Source organism: Balaenoptera ricei, chromosome 3, assembly GCF_028023285.1.
Source record: "Balaenoptera ricei isolate mBalRic1 chromosome 3, mBalRic1.hap2, whole genome shotgun sequence".
In the NCBI taxonomy this organism is placed as follows: domain Eukaryota; kingdom Metazoa; phylum Chordata; class Mammalia; order Artiodactyla; family Balaenopteridae; genus Balaenoptera; species Balaenoptera ricei.
In genome coordinates, this window is record NC_082641.1 from 135,186,797 (window position 1) to 135,206,724 (window position 19,928).

Here is a 19,928-nt window from a genome sequence, read left to right on the forward strand (position 1 = left end):
CTGAACCTCCTCTAATTTTAAAGTTGATTTTGTGTTCAGATTAGATGACACCCCTCTTACTTCTCAGACGTATGATTATGTATCATCGTGCCACATGGCTGGAGACGCGCCCGAAAGCTTTGCCTTTGTTACAAACGTGGAAGACTTCTGAATCACATGAAATTAAGGTAGGTTGTAAGCTAACGCAGCTATATCAACGTAAGACATACTAACTTACATGACTGACTTGTACAGTGGAAAGGAAAAGGCTGTTTTCGGGCAGCTGTTATTGCCTCAATGGAAAAAAAAAAAAAATCAATGAAAGTGAAATGAACAAGAGATTTTGTCTGAGTTGCAGTTAATACCACTGAAGAGCTATGGATATTAAAAGGTCAACAAATAAATTAGCCAGAGTGTTATGAAATGAATGATTTGGCTTATAATTTTATTGAGTGAAAATTGTTCACTGCCCATTAGACCAGGTAATTTTTATCTGGTGCCTCAATTACTGTTCCGTAAGCAATAATATAGTTGTAAGAGCTGCTGATTCGATCGCGTGACCTCTGAGAAGCTGGCTAGGACAGCTGACTTTACTATGATGGATAACTAAGCTTGGTCTCCACGAGGTGCCAAACCTCCCTTTCCTGCAAGGGGATCTCATAAAAGAAACATTACACTTGATTCATTTTACCAAAATGTTCGACTTTTCAAGTGTCAGCAGTTAAGTATAAATTGTGAAGCCAGGTATTCCTGAGAAGAGTGATGACAATGGCTTTCCCCCCCCTCTTTTTGGTCTCCTGGCATTCTCTTCTAAATGGTGTCATGGTAATTGGTGAATGGGAGCCTGGGGTGCTTCCCGGCACAAATACAGTGAAAAATGGTGTCTGCACCCTTGTGAATATGACCTGCTTGGAGGTACAGAGCTGAACTTGGTAACCTCTGGCTGGCTCTTCTTATTCCAATTCATTGTACTGGTTTAAGACCAACGCTCTGGGTTAGATCCTGCTGAGTGGCCTTGGAAATCGACTTTCTGATCAGGATGAAAGTCTCTGCTTAAAGAGAAGGCTGTGGACAGAGGTGGCTTTTTCAGGGCTAGGTTGTAAAGTCAGCACATGAAACAAAAACTGCCTAGAGTCAAAATTACCCTTGAAACTCTTTTAAGTTGCCAAGGCCTGGGCTCTTAGAAACACAAAAGCCAGAAATTAACTACTTGCGTTTCTCTTTGTCTTTTGGCTGTGGCTTCCCTTTCCCTAGGGCGAAGGACAATAAATATCTAGTTTGAAAATAAAAGGACCACTGAGTAAACAAAGAGACTTATTGTCGTATGTATGTCCCTGTATGTCTGTGTATGTGTTTGGTGTGTGTGTATACAAATGTATGTGTATATTTATATTTTTGGACAAGTGCATGTAGTTAAACTTGAGTAAGTGATATGTGCAGGCTGGAACTATACTGGACTTTAAGGATATCTAAGGAAGGCAAAAATAGAGTTGCTTTTGGTTTCTTAAATTGTTGAACATCGTCAGTTATGATATGTACCTCCAGAAGAACGGTATCTGTAAATGATGATTCCCAAGGCTTTACAGATGGTCCTGACTATAACTGCAATTAAAATCCACTGCCTCAAGACTGCTGGGGCTCACTTCTTATTACTCCAGTGGTTAATTGAAGTGTTACTCGAGGCTGAAAATAGTAAGCACGGCCAGAGGCCTCCTAGTGTCTCTGTTTCTAAGGGCTTCGGTCTTGAAGAAGAGGATGTTGGGTGGTTAGGAGGAGAAATGAGCCCCTGGTTCCTCCTGTGACTTCTCCTTGAACTAATGAGTGATTATATTCAAAGCCCCTGTACACGGGGTGTGATACCAAGGTTAAACTTAGTCCCCCCCTTGTCAAGAGCTCAGTGCTAAAAGAATTTGAAGGAGGTTCCGGAATTCAGCTATTGGAGTAACTGTCATTACAAAGTCCCTACAGCAATGACTCTGGGGCTGAAGAGAAAGAAAATTATCTCCCAGGTTTGTACGTGTGTGTTTTTAACTCCTGCTGCCACTTTCCCCAGGCTAAGCCATCTGTGAGCTACCCTCAGTCTACGCTACCACCTTCCCCTTTCCCCCCTGGCCAAGCTTGAGGGATTTTAAAAAATTGGTTTACAAAATTGCCTTTTTTCTTAAAATTCCCTTTTCTTAATTCTAGGAAGCAGTGCTTAGAGATACTGGCTCTGGAGTCCAGTAGAGTTGGCTCAAATCCTTGCTCTGCCATTATTTTAGCATTGTAAATGCATGCCTCCGTTTCCTCAACTGTAAAGTACGGTGCAGACCAGCATTTGGCTCAGCAGACATACAGTGAGTGCTTACTGAACAAGAGGCAGCAATAATATTGATAACCCTCACTTATTTTCCAGAGAACTTGGGCAAATTATATGCATTCTTAGAGTCAATGCTTCGAGTGCTACTTGAGGTGCAATCCTATCTGCAAAACACTGGGAAAGATTCTGAACAGACTAATGGTGAGGAGGTCTGGTGAGGTAGAAAACCTCCCCTGACAGCTGTGTGAGTGGTCCTTTCTGAGCCTCAGTTTCCTCATCTCTAAATCGGGCATGATTCAATAATGACAGACTAACTTACTGCAGAGTCAGTCAATTAAAGATAAAATAAATAATCTAAAAAAAGTGAGAATTAAAACTTTCGTGGTGGTCATGGCCTTTTTAATGAAGCTATAATCTCACTCCCCAGAAAAATATGTGCATATGTGCATGCATGTGTGTGCATATTCATCACACACACACACACACACACACACACACAATTCTATATACAATTTCAAGGGTGCACAGAACTAGGCTAAACTCCCCTGACAAAAGAAGCATAAGTAGGAGGGGCTACCAAGCCCCTAAACTGAGCATATCATCAAAATGGGGAAGTGGAATTTGCCCGTGAGTTTTCTGGCAGATACGGAGGAGAGAGGGGGAAAAAGAACTGCATTCCATAGTGTGTGTTTTTGACAAGAAAATGCAGAGACAAAATGGTTTTGGGAATCAAACTCAAGCATGCTTTTGCTAAGAGCTGAATATACTGTATGATTTGCTTTTGTTGCTATATGTTTTTGTTTGAGTCGTTTTGGTTCCCAGATATAATGTTAGTAGATTTTCTTGAAATTAAAAAAAATAAATAAATGAATAAGACGAGAGAGCACGTCCAGTGTCACAGTGAGGAAGATAAAGATGTACGGTTTTTCTTTATCCTTTTCTGAAACCCTTAGTCATCCCCTTTTCTGCTAACAGGCAATGTGGTTATGCAAAAATTTCTTATTTGTATTTTCACTGATGCAACTGCAGGTTCTGAATTACGGATAGTCTTTGCATAAAGACTAAAACAATAAAAGCATAATTAGAATACGTGGTATACAGCCGACTCCAGTTTTATTTTGCCCCAGCTCTGTATTTATGATAAATCACTAACACGACCGCTCTTTAGGGAGGGTGATTTTGGGTCTCGTCTCTCCATTGAGCAAAAACAGTGCCTGTGACTCGAGGCTGAATTTCAATTCTGCAAGTGTACCGTGGAACTGAATAATATTTGGCACAATGCAGTGCACAACTGAGCCACTAAATGGCTGATTTACTAAATTATTATTAGATGAGCCCTGGCTGTTCCAAATGAAAGTGCAGTCACTGTCTTCCTTCGTGGTGTGTTCAAATTGTTCTGTGTTTAAATATTCAGCATGAGGCTAATGTGAACTGATGAACTGAGGCTATAAACATTCACTTTCAATACAGATAGAGCGACAGAGATGAAACATATCATGTGGCCTGCGGAGGTGAAAATGATTTATATTTAAGGATGTTGCTGCCTACTTCCATTACTTTAAGGTACTCTTAATTAGCATTAAGAGTTAGAAATGACTAATTCCCATGTACAGGAAGAGGAGGCTGGGATTTTTTTTTTTTTTTTTTTTTTTTTTGCACGCCAGTGCAGGAGAAGTTACCACGAGGAACTGCTGCCTGTGTCGTTGTTCAGAACCTTGAGTTTTATTCTTGGCGGGGTGCACCGCACCAGCAGTCATGTGTCTGCTGGGAGAACTATGGTGTCCGACAGTCAGTGTTTTTTCTCAACCCACGCAGAGGGTCTACAGTCCATCCTCACTGCCATCCATCCCTCTGCAATCCACCTCCCTTACCATCGCACCTACTACACAACCACCCTAGCACCTCACTCTCCATCTCACCAAGCTTCTTTACTGACACCTGCTGGAGTGAAGAGCAACCCTTTGCTCCTTGGGCAAAGATAACCCCCTCCCTCCTCCTTCCTCCCCTTTGAGGGCAGTTATAGGCAAGCACTTAAAATACTGTGATCACTTACAGTAGATTAGAATTTTTTATGGGTACCGTGTTGCCATAACAACACGAAGACAGCAGATGACTTAAGCTAAGCTTGCAAAGCAAAAGGCTGCTCATCTGGCAGTTAAAATGAATACAGTTCATTTCACAAGTTTCCCATATGGACTCTTAGTGTATGGTAATGAGGAGACCATATGGTGAGAGAAAATGCACTGAGAACAATTGGGTTCCACTGGCTGAGTGGGAAGTTGGGAGAGAAAACCAGGGTGAGAGATTCTGGTGCGTGTGCTCTCCGGGTTCAAGGTTTGCTTGAGGTTTGTTTGGGATGGTTGTTTTCCATAGGGGTTTCGCGTTTCTTAATCTGTTCCTTAATATGTCAGCTGTGCGAAATGACAAACATCTTGCAAATTTTGCAATATCATTCATCACAAACTGTCAGCAGTGTTTGCAAATCTGACTTGCAAGATCTTTTAAATGTGTTGTTCTTAAAAGGCAACAGTACTAAGTTTTTAGACAAAGTGCAGGAAAATTTAAGTACTTCTGACAAGCAGAAACATTAACAGTAATCATTTTAAAAACACTCGCATCTTTTGCCTGCATGTTTAGCTGTAAATAATGCTAGAACGTATAAAAGCTTTAAAGTAAAATGTAATAACTACTTTTTATTATGTTTCATAAAGGATAAAGAAAATGCTGTGTGTATGTGTTATCTATAGGTGCGGATGTAGGGAGATGGATGGTTCCCATTCTCCTTACTGCTCACCGAATTGGAAACTGGGGAGGACAGCTTGAAAAAGGTTCTAAAGTCAATTCTGTACTATACATGCTTCATAAAAGATGAATATAAATGCATTAGTTAGACGCGGTGAGCTAAATTAGAAGGTCAGGCAGGGCTAGGAGGGCTGAAAAATCGCACAACCAATGAGTGTAATTACTCTTTTTTAAGTCTATTAAGTGGTGTTGCTCTAGCAAGGCTCAGGGATATAGGACATGAAGAACAAGATAAAGTAATGTGTATTTATTACTCCCACTGGGTCAATTTACCAGATATTTTCAGCTCCATAAAGCAAAACACACAAATGCCACCTTTGTTACTCTTCTCAAACTGCTTTATTTTCTCTAAAAGAGGGACTGGCTCTGGAAGAAAAAAACACGTTTGCCCTGTGGAGGTCCCCACGCAAACCCCTCTGGGTGGGGAAATGAGAGAAAGCTGGTGCGTATTTGAGTAGGACGGGGCTGAGGTTAGGCGAGAGACAGGAGAGAGAAGCCAGTCACCTCAAGGCAGAAGTATTTGGGTTTCCAGACCCGGGAGGGAAATGGGAACTTGATGCACTGAGGCCGGAGGCCCCGGGTGTGAATCTCAGTTTTCCCACGTGCTTGCCGTGAGTGGTAGCATGCCACCAGCCGTCTGGGAACTCTGACCCTGTGAAGTGGGGAGTACCCATCTTGCAGGGAACAGTAGCCCCCATTTACTGAAGTCTCACTACATGCCAGGGAGACCTCGCTGCATACATTATCTCATTAACGCCCAACAGCCATGCTGGGGGGGCAGCTGCTTTACAAAGGAGAAAACCGGGGCTGAGAAGGGTGAGTCCCGTGCACGGAGTGGTGCAAGTGGTTTTCAAAATCCACGTCCGCCTGACCTGAGAGCCCACTCTCTTGGCCTCAGTACCCTTCAAAAACCTCAATAAAGCCGTGCCAGGCACATCGAGGGCATGACGCAAAGGTTACCTGCTCCCCGGGATTCACTGCAAACACACGGAATGCCAGCCAAGCTCGGTGCCTCTGTGCTAATGCACACTGACCACTCAGGAAGACAACTAACAAATTGAGAGGGGACAGAGACACCTCTGGCCTTCAAAACAGAGACAGCCCCTTGCTCAACGTTCCTGGATGGCCTCGTGCATGTCAGCATCTCAGCGTTTCTGACTGACCACAGCCCCCATCCCCCTCACCCCTACATTATACGAAAAGTCAACCTTTGCCCCAAAGTTGGTCACATGTTCCTCTCCCTCCTGCCAGGATCCAGAGAGGAAGGCACGTCTGTAGGACACAGAATAGCATGCTGCAGCTGAAAAACCTTAGCCTGCCCTTCTCCACGTGCACATGAAAAAGGAAACCAAAGCACATCTGGGGTTAGCATAATTACAGTATTTTAAATGTGTGTGTACAGCAACTATCACTGACGGTGGCTTTCAGGGACAAAATAATTTACAGAGGAGGATTCGGCTTGCTCCCGTTTTCTCGTTTGGTAAATAGGAATGATGTCTGCTTTCCCGACTTCTCTCACAAGAGTGGGCTCCAATAAAGCAACGCATGTACAAGTTCTTTGAAAAAGCACAAGCCAGTATACAAAGGCATATTCTTATGGAAAGCTGTCTGCTTGGTCTTTGGAGCAGTTTCATTTGACAGAATATGTGGGTGGTTGTATGAATCTAGCTTTGTCTATTCGCAAACACATGGGTTTAATAAAGTGGAGTTTGTTTTTTAAGGTGTGTGGTCCGTGGCTCACTGAAACACTCCTGTTTTACAAACACTGACCATGATTCTAAGAAAGGCGGAGCCCGTTTTCATCCCCCTAACAATGGACAGCGGGCTATAAATCTCCCAGGTCCACAGGAATACCTCGTGCTGGCTCCATCCGCCACTTCCTGACCCTGCTCTTGAACTCTCACTCCACCTTCGCGTTCGGAGCCAAGAGGACACCACTCTGATCTGAGTCACACAGAGAGCTTCCTGGGGTGGGCTCTGGCCAAAGTCCTCGCACGGTCCAGTGGCTGGATGCACACTGTGGACTGTTTCCTTAACACACAAACCCATTGTGTCCTTGATTACTCTTCCCAAACCCAGGAAAACGGGGCTGGGAATTTCACCATCAGGCCACCGGGGACAGAGTGACACGTGCCTGTGCTATTTGTTCAACATTTCTGAACGTGATGTGCAGCCGTGAAAATGTTATTAAAAGTAAATACACAAAACTCAACCATATATTCCTGTTTTCTCTCCTTTCTTTATGAATAAGAAAAGTATTGCTTGGTTCCTGTAGACCTCAACCATTAAACCAAATCTGTCTCCTGTTTTTCAATCAATATTTATAGAGTGGCAATGGTGGGCCAGAAACTATGCTGAGGCACCCACAGGATTACTTCTTTTTATCCTTATGTGATCCCAGTGAAGTTGGCACGATTATTTCACCCCCATTTTATAGATGAAGAAACCGAGACACAGAAGATAAATCACACACTCCACTGCTGACCTGAGTTAGGATTTCCTGCTCTGCAGAGATTGGGTAGGAGAGCTCTCAGAAGCCAGGGTCCCACTCTCACTCAACTGGCAAATAATTATAGCTACCTTCTGTTGACTGCTAAATACGTGATTAAAGCAACCCCAAAAAGTAGGAAGTATTACCATCTCCATTTGACAGAGAAGGAAACTCAGGCACAGAGAGGTTAAGAATGTGGGGGGGGGGAGGAGAAAGAATTTTGACCCAGACCACAGAGCTGGTCGGTGCCGTGGCTCTGAGTGCCACCTCACCCGGTCCAGCTCTCCAGTCCCTTCAGCAGACTCTAGGGACATCAAATGCCAAATGAAAGTGAAAATGGTCCCCAAATGGAAACAATGGGAAGAATCTGGCAATGCCCTCATGGCTTCTTCCCACCATTGGGTGGACACACATTATTTACATCTTCGTGCTATAAAATTACCGATTATTTTCCCATAGGAGATGCATGGGAATTGGGTTCTTGCCAGACAAAGGAACCTAAAGGTAATTCTCTCCATGGCACACCCATCTGTGGAAGCAGAGGGTCGTTCACTATTACTGTTAGATTCTGTAACTGCTCACCAAGAATAAGGGTGAAAGGGAAGGAGGTGTAAGATGAAGGCCCCTTTCAAAGACAAGGATATGTACAGACCGACACATCATATGATTTCTTCCTCAGGTGAAATGCTCTCAAGATGTTTTTTTAAGGTGAACAGCGCTCACTGGAAGTGAGGCTGTTATGGGAACTCAGGGTTGAGACTGAAGGCTCTGTGGGTCTTCCCCTGGGGTCTAGGAGAGGGCAGAATTTGCTTGTCACGGTTCTTCCTCTCTCTGGGCAGGCAGTGCCCCTTGCCCACCCCCCAGCCCCTCACATCTGTGCATCAGTTTCGGCGGGGAGGGGCAGCTTTCTCCTGGACAGGCCTGTTCTGACAGTGGTCCTGCCCCTTCAGTGCAGCAGGGCCCACAGGTAAGACGTGATGATGAAATGATCCCCCAAAGAGGTTCGCTGAGCTAGGAAGGATGCCAACTTCATTTTTATAAGTGTATTACGAGCAGATACAGACCTGGAAATGACATATCTCTAGACTTGCTGTGGCATGGAGAGGACCTTTCCTCTACTCATTTAATTTATACTCATTTTTACTTGTGTAGTAAATGAAATTTCATTTTGCTGTCAGTAAACAGTGAATGGTAGCTCGACCAATTCTGTTCGTTGAACTTCTTTAGCATTTAAATGTTCTCTCCTCTGAGTCCTCCCAGAACTTTGGTTGCACTTTTGTTAAATGTACCTATTGTTTTCTGTTATGTATGGCGTTGTATTTGGCTTTCTCTCCCACAGGGGGTCCGAGTTCCTTGGGCACAGAGATGGAATATCCCCAACATTGACGACAGGTACAGAATAGAAACCAATAAATGTGCATTTCCTTTTTTTCTGCATTGGCAATTAATAACATTGCTGTATGACATATATTGCTCTATCTTGAATTTGTGTCTAATTTCTCCCACTTGTGTCTTAGGTGGGATGCCTCTGGAGGGAACAGACTCATGTCTGAGTAGCCCTGGTGCAAGGTGTGCCAATATGCTTTCCTTTGAGCTCTAGCTGTTCTCCCCTCACCAGAAATAAGTAAAGATCCTCATGGGGGTAGAAAAGCAATGTTCTTTTTCCTCTTGAGAACTGATACGATATAATGATTAATAACCTGGACTTAGGAGCCAGGCTTTAGAGGTTTGAATCTCAGTTTAGCAATTTACATGCTGTGTGACCTTGGGCAAATGATTTAACCTCTCTTTGTTTGGTTATTTTCTTCTCTAAAATAGAGGTGGTAATTGCACCAACCTCAGAGGGTTTTTTAGAGGAAGATATGACATGATATAAGTAAAAATAAGTACAACATTACCTGGCACATAAGTGCTTGCTACTTTGATTATTGCTTACCTTATAATACTAAATACACAAAACACAAAAATATTGAGTTGATTATCTATGAACTAACTTTTATCGATGGCAAAGTTTTCTGCCAATCACCCCAGCCCGTGTTTCCAGAGGCCCCAACCCAAAGAGGAGGTATCCTACCTTTGGCAAGCGCTCAGGATCGCCAGGGTGCCGGGGAATAACCTTCTGTAACCTCTGGAAACCATAATCGATGGTGGGTTCATTGAGCGCTGCAATGAAGAAGTCATACAATTAGAACAATTTCAGGAAATAAAACAGCAGATGATTTGCAACACTTATGGCACAGAAATAACTGGGAAGTCCAAAGTTTCATTGATACTTCTGAATTAGATCATAAAGTGATTGGACAAATGATCCCTTTTGGTGGGGACTGACTCACCCAGAAGAACATGAGGAGCAGGTCCTAAACTCTGCTCTTCTGGCCAAATTCTATATTCCTTACAGTGTTGAAAATGGAAGGTAAAATGGAACTTGGTGTGAGGTTTCAGGATTCCCTTTAGTCAGAAGCTTGAGTTAAAACACTGGAGGGCTTGGCCAAGGGTATCTACAGTTATAAAGAGCAGAATTAAAAGTACTTGCTTAGCTACAGAATATCAAGTGGACCTCAGCTGATACAGTATCGCAGTGCCATCGGGAGCAATTAAGTGTGGTGGGGCAGAGGAGACCAGATCTCCTCGGGCCAGAAAACCTCTTCTACCCTTGGAAGAGTCCGAAAAGAGACAGGTATCGAAAATGCCCTTGATACGACACCCTCATATCTAAGATGAAAGACTGATTCACCAATATCAGTATTATTTCAGGAAGAGGCTAACCTCTATGGAGCACTAGCTCAGAGCAGCTGACTCTCCAAGAAGAATTTTTTTAAAAGACTAAAAGAAGAGCAAACCTGTAATAATATTTGGAGACAGTGGGCCTTCTTGTACCCATATCGACTATACCTTCTTCAAAGCATCCTACAATTCAACTCGATACAAACTGGACTCTGGTGTATCACTTTTGAAATTCCTCCCCAGGATATGAAATATCTCCAGCTTTGCTCGCCTGACCAGGAAAAGATGGCGGCTCCATCCTCCACCCACATCCTCCGTCTCCTCTAAGTAATGAGTCGGGCTTTTTCTTCTTTTCTTTTTTCATGTAACCAAAGTACTCAACCACATATTTTCTCCCATAAAAAGACAGTCTTTGACATTTAGCTATACATTTAGAAAACAGGTTGCCACATGCTTTACTTAAAATGCATTTCCATTAACCTAAATTTTAAAAGTAAGATTCATACTACTACTAACTTTAAAAAACTGTATTAAATTCAAATAGGTCCCAAGGCTAATGGAAGCAATTTGTATACCAACCCAAACTGATTGGCCCACTTTTCAAAATACAGGTATGATAATCTTGTGGTTTTAAAAGGACATTTAAATTGAAAGACTGTGAATTTAGTACATAATTATACCAATAGAACCCTTTAACTTGTCAACTTGTAAATCTAAAAGGCTATCAATCATTTCTAAAGAGGAAATAAACCTTAAAATTCCTTGATTGACAGTGCTTACTTTTTATGTAAGAAAAAAAAAAAAAAGGAGAAAAAAAAAAAAAAAAAGGCTGCATAAAGTGGCCAGAAATCCATTTACAAAAGTACATTGTTTTACATAGGTGAGTAAAAGCCAATAATTACACCTCCAAAAGACATATAAATCAGAGTAAGTACTTTTTCCTCACTTGTACATTTTAAGTTGGAGTGAACTTCAGGTAACTTTTTTTAAGAAGATTTTTTTTTCCCAAATGCAATGCTTGTTGAAGTTGTTAATAGAGTAGCCATTTAAGACAATGTAATCATTTTTGCAAATATGAGGTTTAGCCATTACCCCCACCTTCTCCCCACCCCCTTCCAAAGGGTAAACTTTCAACCTGTCTCTTGTGGAAATTAACTAAAATTACACCCAGGTGTACCAAATCTCTCTCTAGTGGTACATGAGTTAAGGCACAATATTTATTGTTCCTCCCATTTTATGAATTACTTTGTAAACCCTTGAGAAAAATTCTTTTTTCTCAAATTAGACTTGTAGAGAAAAAGCCATACAATTCTCTACACAGGGAAGCTGTGACTCATAAAATCCCAGTATTTAATAAAGAAATGCCCGAGAGTGAAGGAATGAGCACCCAGGCTAAGCTGTATATCACATCTATCCGCCACCCATAATGCTAATTGCCAACAAAGATGTTTAACCGTAAAAATAGCTTTAGGCAATTAAATGTATCATTTTAACACTTGAAGATATGATTCAGCATCCTGAAAATTCTAATTCTTGGTTTTATTTTTCAGTGTAAGCCACCAATAAAACTTGACTTGTTGACCCACCGCTCCAGTTGTTTGCATAATGAATTAATTCCTACTGTGTCAAGAAACCCATGGTTGTTAATTGAGTGACTGATGTATTGGGGGGAGGATATGTTTCTCTGACCATAGGAACAACTCACAACAGAATGACTGACATTCAGTATCCACAATTAAAAGAACTGATTCAAATATCATATGGAACTAATAGCTAAAGAGCTGAGGAGAAGTCATTCTGCTGCCAGAAAGAGTAATTGAATTAGATATATTAAACTCATTATTCAAAGAAAAATAAGCATCTAGTCTATGGAAGTATGCTATGTGAGAGGAAATATTTCAGTAGAGGGACAAAGGCTTTTAATTTATTTCCCATGCCTTTATGATTTGCTCTACACTCGTATTTTTTAATATATTAACCTGCCCTCGATCTACATATTGAATATTACAATGGCATTGTCTAGTGCTGTAAACAAAGATAACATTAAAGATATGCAAGCAAAGTTCGTTGTCTTAAATTCAAAGGTGCCTGATGATTTCTCTGATTGCAGTGACTAAAGAAAAAAACTAAACCAATTATTGAGTGAGAGGGGCCATTTGATAGAGATTGTTACTTTAAAAAAAAAACCCTGAAAACAGATTAACTGTCTAGGGAGGGGGATGGTTAAATTACGGCACACCCATAGGAATATGATGCAGTCCTCAAAAGCAATGCTTCTGGAAAAAAAAATAGGGAAAAAAATTTACTGGTATAAAATATATTGCTATGTCAAGAAGCAGATTACAAGAGCACATGTGCAATATGGTTACTTTTTTTTTTAAATGAACATATACAGAGAATAAAGAAAAGGTTTCTGTGTATAAACTGCCTAACAGTAGTTATTTCTAAGAAGTGAGTCTTGAAGTGCTTTTCTTCCTTCTCTTTATGCTGTGCATTGTCTACATTTTCCACAATGAACATATATTACTTTTATAATCAGAGAAAAAGGTTAAGAGCAAGAGAGTGTTTCCAAGATGGAATCTGACCTGCTTGTATAAAGTAATGACATAAGAAACTTTGCCTGAAAAAGGGTCTGTATACCCTTTAATAACATTGCCTAGGTTATTACAGACCATAAGAAAAATAAGTAGTATACGTTTGGCCAGTTGTATAAATATGTGACTATTCATAAACTCTCTGAAAATCAACAGAGAGAGTAACGGGGAGGAATCATAAAGAATGGCATATTTATTTTCATCAGTGGGGGTAGTCGTACCTTAGGGACATACATCTACTCTGCAAGAATGTAATATAAAGTTAATCCTTCAACAAAGTGACCTCATTGTATTCAAGCACAGGGCTCAGGGGGCACCAGAAGAAGAAGTGGGACTAGTCAAGTTTTTCCCCCTAAAACTTGAGACAATTCCGAGAATTCAGGAGAGAAAGAAAAAAATTTAACTGCACATAATTAACCACAAATAAAGCATGAGTATCTTAGGTTGTAAAAAGAAAAAACAGATGAAACTGTAAACTGCAAAAGGAATGCAATGATGAGAGCTCCTCGTGTCACCCTACTTCCACGCACCTAATCCACACTTTCAACAGGGTTTGAGAGGGTGTTCTCCTAAACCAGTTAGGGGTGGTAACGGAATAAGGGAGGCTCAGAGGTTTAGCAAAATCCATAATCCCAAAGAAGAAAAGCCTCAGTTTTTTAATCAGCATAATAAAATGGGACCAGTGAGGGCATTCATTCCACAAGATAATAAACTGTCCATTGACTCAATAATCATTTCTAGTGCCTACCAAGTGTTCAGATGGCACTGGTAGGAATTCACTGTTTTACATCACATAAGCCCTTAAAAATAAACTTTCTGAGAGGTGTACATAATCTCACCTCAGAAATGAACTACTATGATTGTAGAGTTGGAACCTGGTTCCAGCTCCCATGGCCAGGCTTCCCTCCCGCTCAGCAATCCATTCTCTTGCCTCCCTGATGGTCAGACGGTGGGTCACCACCACTGCTCCTCTTCTCTGACACTAAGCTCACACTACACTGCACAGGACCACGTGGATTTATAGAGTCATCAGGCTACTGGGGAGCCACAAAGATTTGCATTCAAGATGTCCCACACTGTCCTCTTCAAACTTAGAGGTAGATGCATATTAGCTGAGTAAGCTCAGTAGGACCTCATGGAGCTGTGTACATATCCTACAGGAGGTCCGAAACTTTCCTATAAATGCACAAAAGGCAAGATGAAATGCTTCCACACAGGAGCAGGCTTGTAGGGCAGACGTATCAGCTGAGATTTCAGGAGGGTCCTCTCACAGCTATGATAGGATACTGGGGAATGGGTATAGGGAGGAAGTAGGGGACCCATGCATGGGGCAGGCTCAGCTGTATCAAAGTCATTACTTTTCAAAAGGGAAAAGTTAATTAAATATTTTAAAAAAACATCAAACCACTTCATGTGGCCTTGTGTGGGGTCAGCTTATAAATGGCTTTGGGTTCTCACCCAGTCTCACAATCTCAGACTCCCCTAAAGGAAACCAGTAACTTTCCATACAGAACCAGTCTATGCAGAGCCCTTCCCCTTTGGGCTTCAACCAAGGTTCTGGGTCAAGACAGAAGAACTCTGGTTATACAAAGCTATCTACAGTGTCCAAATGTTCATGCGGCATGAAATGCTATATGCAAAGAAAATTTAGAATAATACAACTAGATTTTATGTACTACTAATAATGACAAGATTATAAAATTCATTCAAAACATCTGGTAATGGGTAAATCCTTACCAAATGTATATGTGAATTGTGGCCTTTTCATGCCTTTAGTCGTCTTCTTCTTTTTTTTTTTTTTTATCCACAAACACATCAAAGAAAGAAAATTCTCTTTAAGGGGATTTATTTGCAAATTAAAACCATGTAGTCAAGACAAATGCATTCTCAGTTATGAGAACTGATTTTTCCCTTTTCAGAGTTGCCTTTTAGAGAAAACACTCCTCAGTCCTCCTTAACTTCTGGAATACTTATCCCTGGAAACAATGGAAATGAAAGGCAGGACAGTTGTGTTCCCAAACATCAGGGGAAAAGTGGTTTGGGTGCCATTCCAACGTGAGCGCGCAGAGTTCCCCTGCTTTTATAGCTCAGTGACTCACTGCAGCGCTTTAACATATTTCTGGGGTTTTAATTTCCTTTTTTTAATGGTTATGTGACATGATGTCATTTTGACTGGAAATAAAAAGAAATGCAGATATTAGAAAGGTAATATTTTTATTCTATTGCCATTTAATGTCCAAACAAATATCTAGACTCTATGCCAAGCAATAAATAAAGCCTCATAGCAAAGGCAATGATAAAACCAGCACCTGGGTCTCCAAGCTTCCCTGGTGACTGACTATTCTATATTTGAACTAAAGGAATACAGCAGAGCATTTCCCTTCAAGGCAGATCCATTCTGGGCATAAGAGTTATTACATATGTGTTAGGCAGTCTTTTTGTTCCATAATGGCCCTATTTTTCCCTCAGTCACTAAATTAACAACCAGAGGTAAACAATAAAACAGCAAGTTATCTTCACGAACCTATCTTTAAGACTGACTTTAAAAGGTATAAACTGCAAAATCAACCAGAAACCTACACAAGAGCCAGAAATATGGTCAAGGAAGAAATGTGTTGCATTTCCAGCCATTTGGATGTTTCATTCCTCGCCTAGATGTTTAGTGCACACATGGTATCCCGGGTCATCTCTTCCTGGAAGGGATACACTTCCCTAAGAAACCTAACACCAAGTCCCTTGCAAGCAGAGCCCCTGCTTTCGGTGTGAAATGCTTTCACAGCCTGGCACCCTGCCTCAGGAAGGAGGTTCAGGAGAGCTTCGGGAAGAGGCTCACTGAACTGCAGAAAGCTATAACTGAACCAGAAGGGTGTCAGGATGAAGCCAACATGGGCAGAATTTACCAATACAGGAGCCAAAGGAACATTTCCAAACTGGCTTTCAACATGCTCTGACCTCTTATTTGTAGTTTTCAAACCTCTTGATGTGGAGCAACAACACTAAGATTCAAAAATCAAGCGAAGGACGTAATACTTCTCTCTACCGAAGGTACCATCAGAGGTATTGTTGGCTTGTGCGGCTACGTTCTCTTTACAGAGCCTGCAAGGTAAAGACTGAAGAGAGAAAGAGATCTGCAAAGTAGATCAGAGCCCAGGATGAAAAAATACAGGGGCTCTGGGAGAAAGAGATGGAAGACCCTGAGGACCGTCACTTGGAACGCAAAGGACTTGCGTATGTTAGGAAATTAATAACTCTTCCAGAAGCAAAAGCAATCAAGAGCAGGAAGCAAGAATTAAGAGTGACTCGCTTTTGTTTTTCAAAATGGAAGTAGCTTTACTGTGTTTCTAAGTCTAAAAGGAATATACTCTTATTGTAAAAAAAAATACAAAAGAAACACAAAGAAGGAAAAAAGCCTCATAATATATATACTCATATATAATCACTATTTATATTAATATGTAGGCTTTCGGGCATTCTTACAATACTGTTTTATATAAATATAGATTATATACATATTTATATCCACCTCATTCTTTTTAATGGTTGTAGCATATTGCAATTATATGGATGGCTGTAACTTATGCAACAAATCCCCTGTTAATGGGGATGTATTTTTTCCTCAAAATTTTCAGGAGAAATTCTTAGATAAAAAATATGTACACTTCAAGACTTTGGACACATATATTTTTTAACTATCCTTCCTAAAATTTATACCAATTTACATGTTGACAGGTTACTTTTAAAGGCATCTGCAAAAGACAATGAATTTTTAAGACTGTGCATCCTGAACTCAATTATTCTCTACGTTATAAGGACCTATGAATGTTTTTAATAGATGTTAACGATCACAATGATTACTTGGAGAAGTGTCATTTCAAATATACCCTGAGGTCATATAAGACACTCTTCCCAGTAATATCAAAGTGCTTTATAGACATTATCCCACTGAGTCTTTCAATATGCCCTTGACATAAATGTCAAAATTTATTACTCCCAATTTGAAGGTGAGAAACTGAGGCACAGAAAGAGCTGGCTGCATGAATCAGAACAAAAACCCAGTGCTTCACTTACTATGCCAAGATGACTATTTTATTTTCATATTGGTAAATCTCAATTTGCAGCATATTGACAAGTCCAGCTACCAAATCAATTAAATGGCACCTTTTTTACTAAATATCTGTGAAACAGAAATCCAGCACTAGGAGGAATCCTTGTGCCAGACTCCTGACTTCACAACGGGGGAACGATAACTTGGCCTGATTTCTTAAAGCTTACCATGTCAACAAGCACAAACCTGTTGGAAAGGCCACCCTGGCATTTTAAACTTGCCCCACAAATAATCAAGAAACTGTGCTTTCTGTCTCATCAACTTCTCCTTTCAGGTCTGAGCTGGGCTCTCAAAAGCTGATTTGTCTTTTGAGAAACAGAGACACATAATGCTGTTGAGATACATTAAACCAACTTATTTCATACCACAACCAGTTGGTATTTTCTAGAAGATCCTTGGTGAGGAGTCAATGGCAGAAGTGGAGCATTTCTTAAACAGACCCACTTTTGGCCCTGGAGGGTTATACTCTATCTAAAATGGGAAGTAGGTGAATGTACAATAATTAGGGAAAACTGTATTGCTCTCTAATTGTGATAAAGTTGATGAGAAAAGTTGCCCCTGTTACTGCACATGATGTGCTCTGTACAGCTTGGCCTTCCAGGATCCTTAATTTAGATTTCCAAATCTGATGCAAGTATAAAACTAAAATTAAATCCCTCAAGCAAACAGGAGCTTGAATATCTACAGGAATTTTTTTTTTTTTTTTGCCTTTCAATCTTTTTCATTTTGGAGTTTTTTTGTTTGTTTGTTTTTCAATTCATCATTTATGATTAGGTTTCAAAGCCAGATTTGCTCAATTGAATGAGAAGAGGATGGCTGTCGCTGTGTAATGGATGATGGTGTTTTAAGTATTGGAGGCCAACACACTCTGTCTTTCTTCTTTAACGTTCAAAGATAAATCCATCATTTTCTTCCCTACTGGCATATCTTCTGATATAACAAGAGTAATATTCCTTCTATAATTGTTCTTTAGATTTCTTCCCAAAGAGTTTTGACAATAACTGTTATCAAGGGGGTAAAATCACCCAGCCTGTCTGATAAACATGTTTTCTTGTGTTCCCACCCCAGCGAGTGCTTGACACTGTACTTTTATCATCCAGCGTGTGTTCAGAATGAGCTTAGAACAGCAATTGCCGGGAATAGGCAGGCGATAAACTGCATTGATTTAACACATCTTGTTTTCAATCATGCTTGGATTTTCTGAGCACGCATTTTTCCTGTACTTTGGCTTGTAGCTTTTATCTGACGAGCTGATCCCTTTTCACTGGAAAATGAAAAGGTCGCACAATAAGACACGGTTTACTGGAACTTGAACACGCACCAGGGAGAGTATTTTAGATAAATACTGTCAGACATAGTGGAGCTGAATTTCAACAACACAATTGTTAAACAACAATACTTATTACTCTCCTAGAACAAGCTACCAGCATCTTACGGCTCTCAGCAGGGAAGAGCACCGAGTCAGGCGCCAAAGCTGAGAAACCCTTCTCTGCACCTTTTGCTAACCGAGCACAGAGTTCTGGGCCGAGGTCCCGCTTGGGATTGTTAATATCATGGTCTTATGTGACAACTCAAAAAACTACTGCCACTGTCACAGAGCTGTCTCCTCTAAACCAGTGGGCAGGTTTCAGAAGAGCTGGATGATGAAGTTACAGCGGAGTTCTGCAGATAGACTGGGAGGGGAGAAAAAAAATCCCAAGAAAAGTGACATGAAAGTGATTCCAAATAATCCATTAATTCTCCTAACAAGACCGGAAAGTACTTGTAACTGGCAGATATTAGAGGACTAATTGCTTATTTGGGTATATTTTAATGGACTCAAAAGAGAACGTATAACAAGCATGCTATGTGGAGCGTTAACAGTGGTCTTGCAGATAAGCCTAGAGGTTTTTGCCAGCCTGAACTCCAACCTAAATAGCATTTGATATAAAATAAATGGAGCCAGCCTTCTCAGTATTGACCCAACCTAAGTGATTATTTTTACTGCATGTCATTAGCCTTCGACTCAGCCAGAAAGTCTCCTCTGCCTGAATGTCTGACACTGGAACCCTTCCCTTTATAGCCTTAACACACATTGTGAATATATCTCTATTCATTGTCTACTCCAGAGCTTCTTGAACTTTCTCTGTTCACAGTACCTTGGGTGCCTCAGTAATCTTTTCACAGAGCCCTCAAGCCAAAAGAAATGCCCAACAATTCCGTTTAATTAACTACTTAGGTCCAAACAGCTTAATATTGTTTATATCCTAACATCTTAATATTTATATCCTTAATATTTGTATCCTAACAACTTAGCAGCCATTTGAAAAAATTACAAAGAAATGGAAAGAAAAAATAATACAATAACACTTTCAATTCATCCTAAAATAATCACAAGAACCTACTCATGGGATGTGTGCTCCTGTTTAGCACAGTACAACTTCTCAAAGCCTGGAGTAAGATCGGACATCAACGCCCTTTTTTCTATTCCACGTTGATTTTCACAGGACACTTCCTTGAATCACAGCAACTGCTAAAAACTGAGCCTTGCAAAACTATGACACCATCAAAAGGAACGCAGTGCAATCTAATGTTGAGCTATGAACTACCTCAAACTAGCAGTTTGTCTGGTACCTGACAGACTTAAAGTATCACATGTTTCCCTCAAATTTAAAATACCCCACATCACCCCTGTATGTTTGAAGGGACACCTTGGTGCGTAAGTTTAGGAAACATGGATCTACTCAGAAGCGTAGAATCAACTAAATGCGAAGATGCTATGAGAATCCATTGCATTCATTCATTGTGTATTTTCTTGTACTATTAATATAATAAGAGCATCAGCTAACACTTCCTACGGACTTAGTATGTGCCAAGCACTTTACATGGACTAACCTATCTGATCTTTACCAAAACCCCAAAGGGAAGTATTATTGTTATGCCTGTTATACAGAG

At 40.7% G+C, this 19,928-nt stretch overlaps 1 protein-coding gene across 7 annotated transcripts in view; it reads right to left on the minus strand.

Annotated features, from left to right (window-relative positions):
* The window catches only part of EBF1 (EBF transcription factor 1), a 393,446-nt gene that overhangs the window by 23,967 nt on the left and 349,551 nt on the right, over window positions 1-19,928 (minus strand). For all 7 annotated transcript variants that reach the window (XM_059917603.1, XM_059917602.1, XM_059917601.1 and 4 more), the window contains exon 11: window positions 9,646-9,734. In XM_059917603.1, coding sequence (XP_059773586.1) covers window positions 9,646-9,734 — 89 coding nt within the window. The remainder of the gene's footprint in view (window positions 1-9,645; window positions 9,735-19,928) is intronic.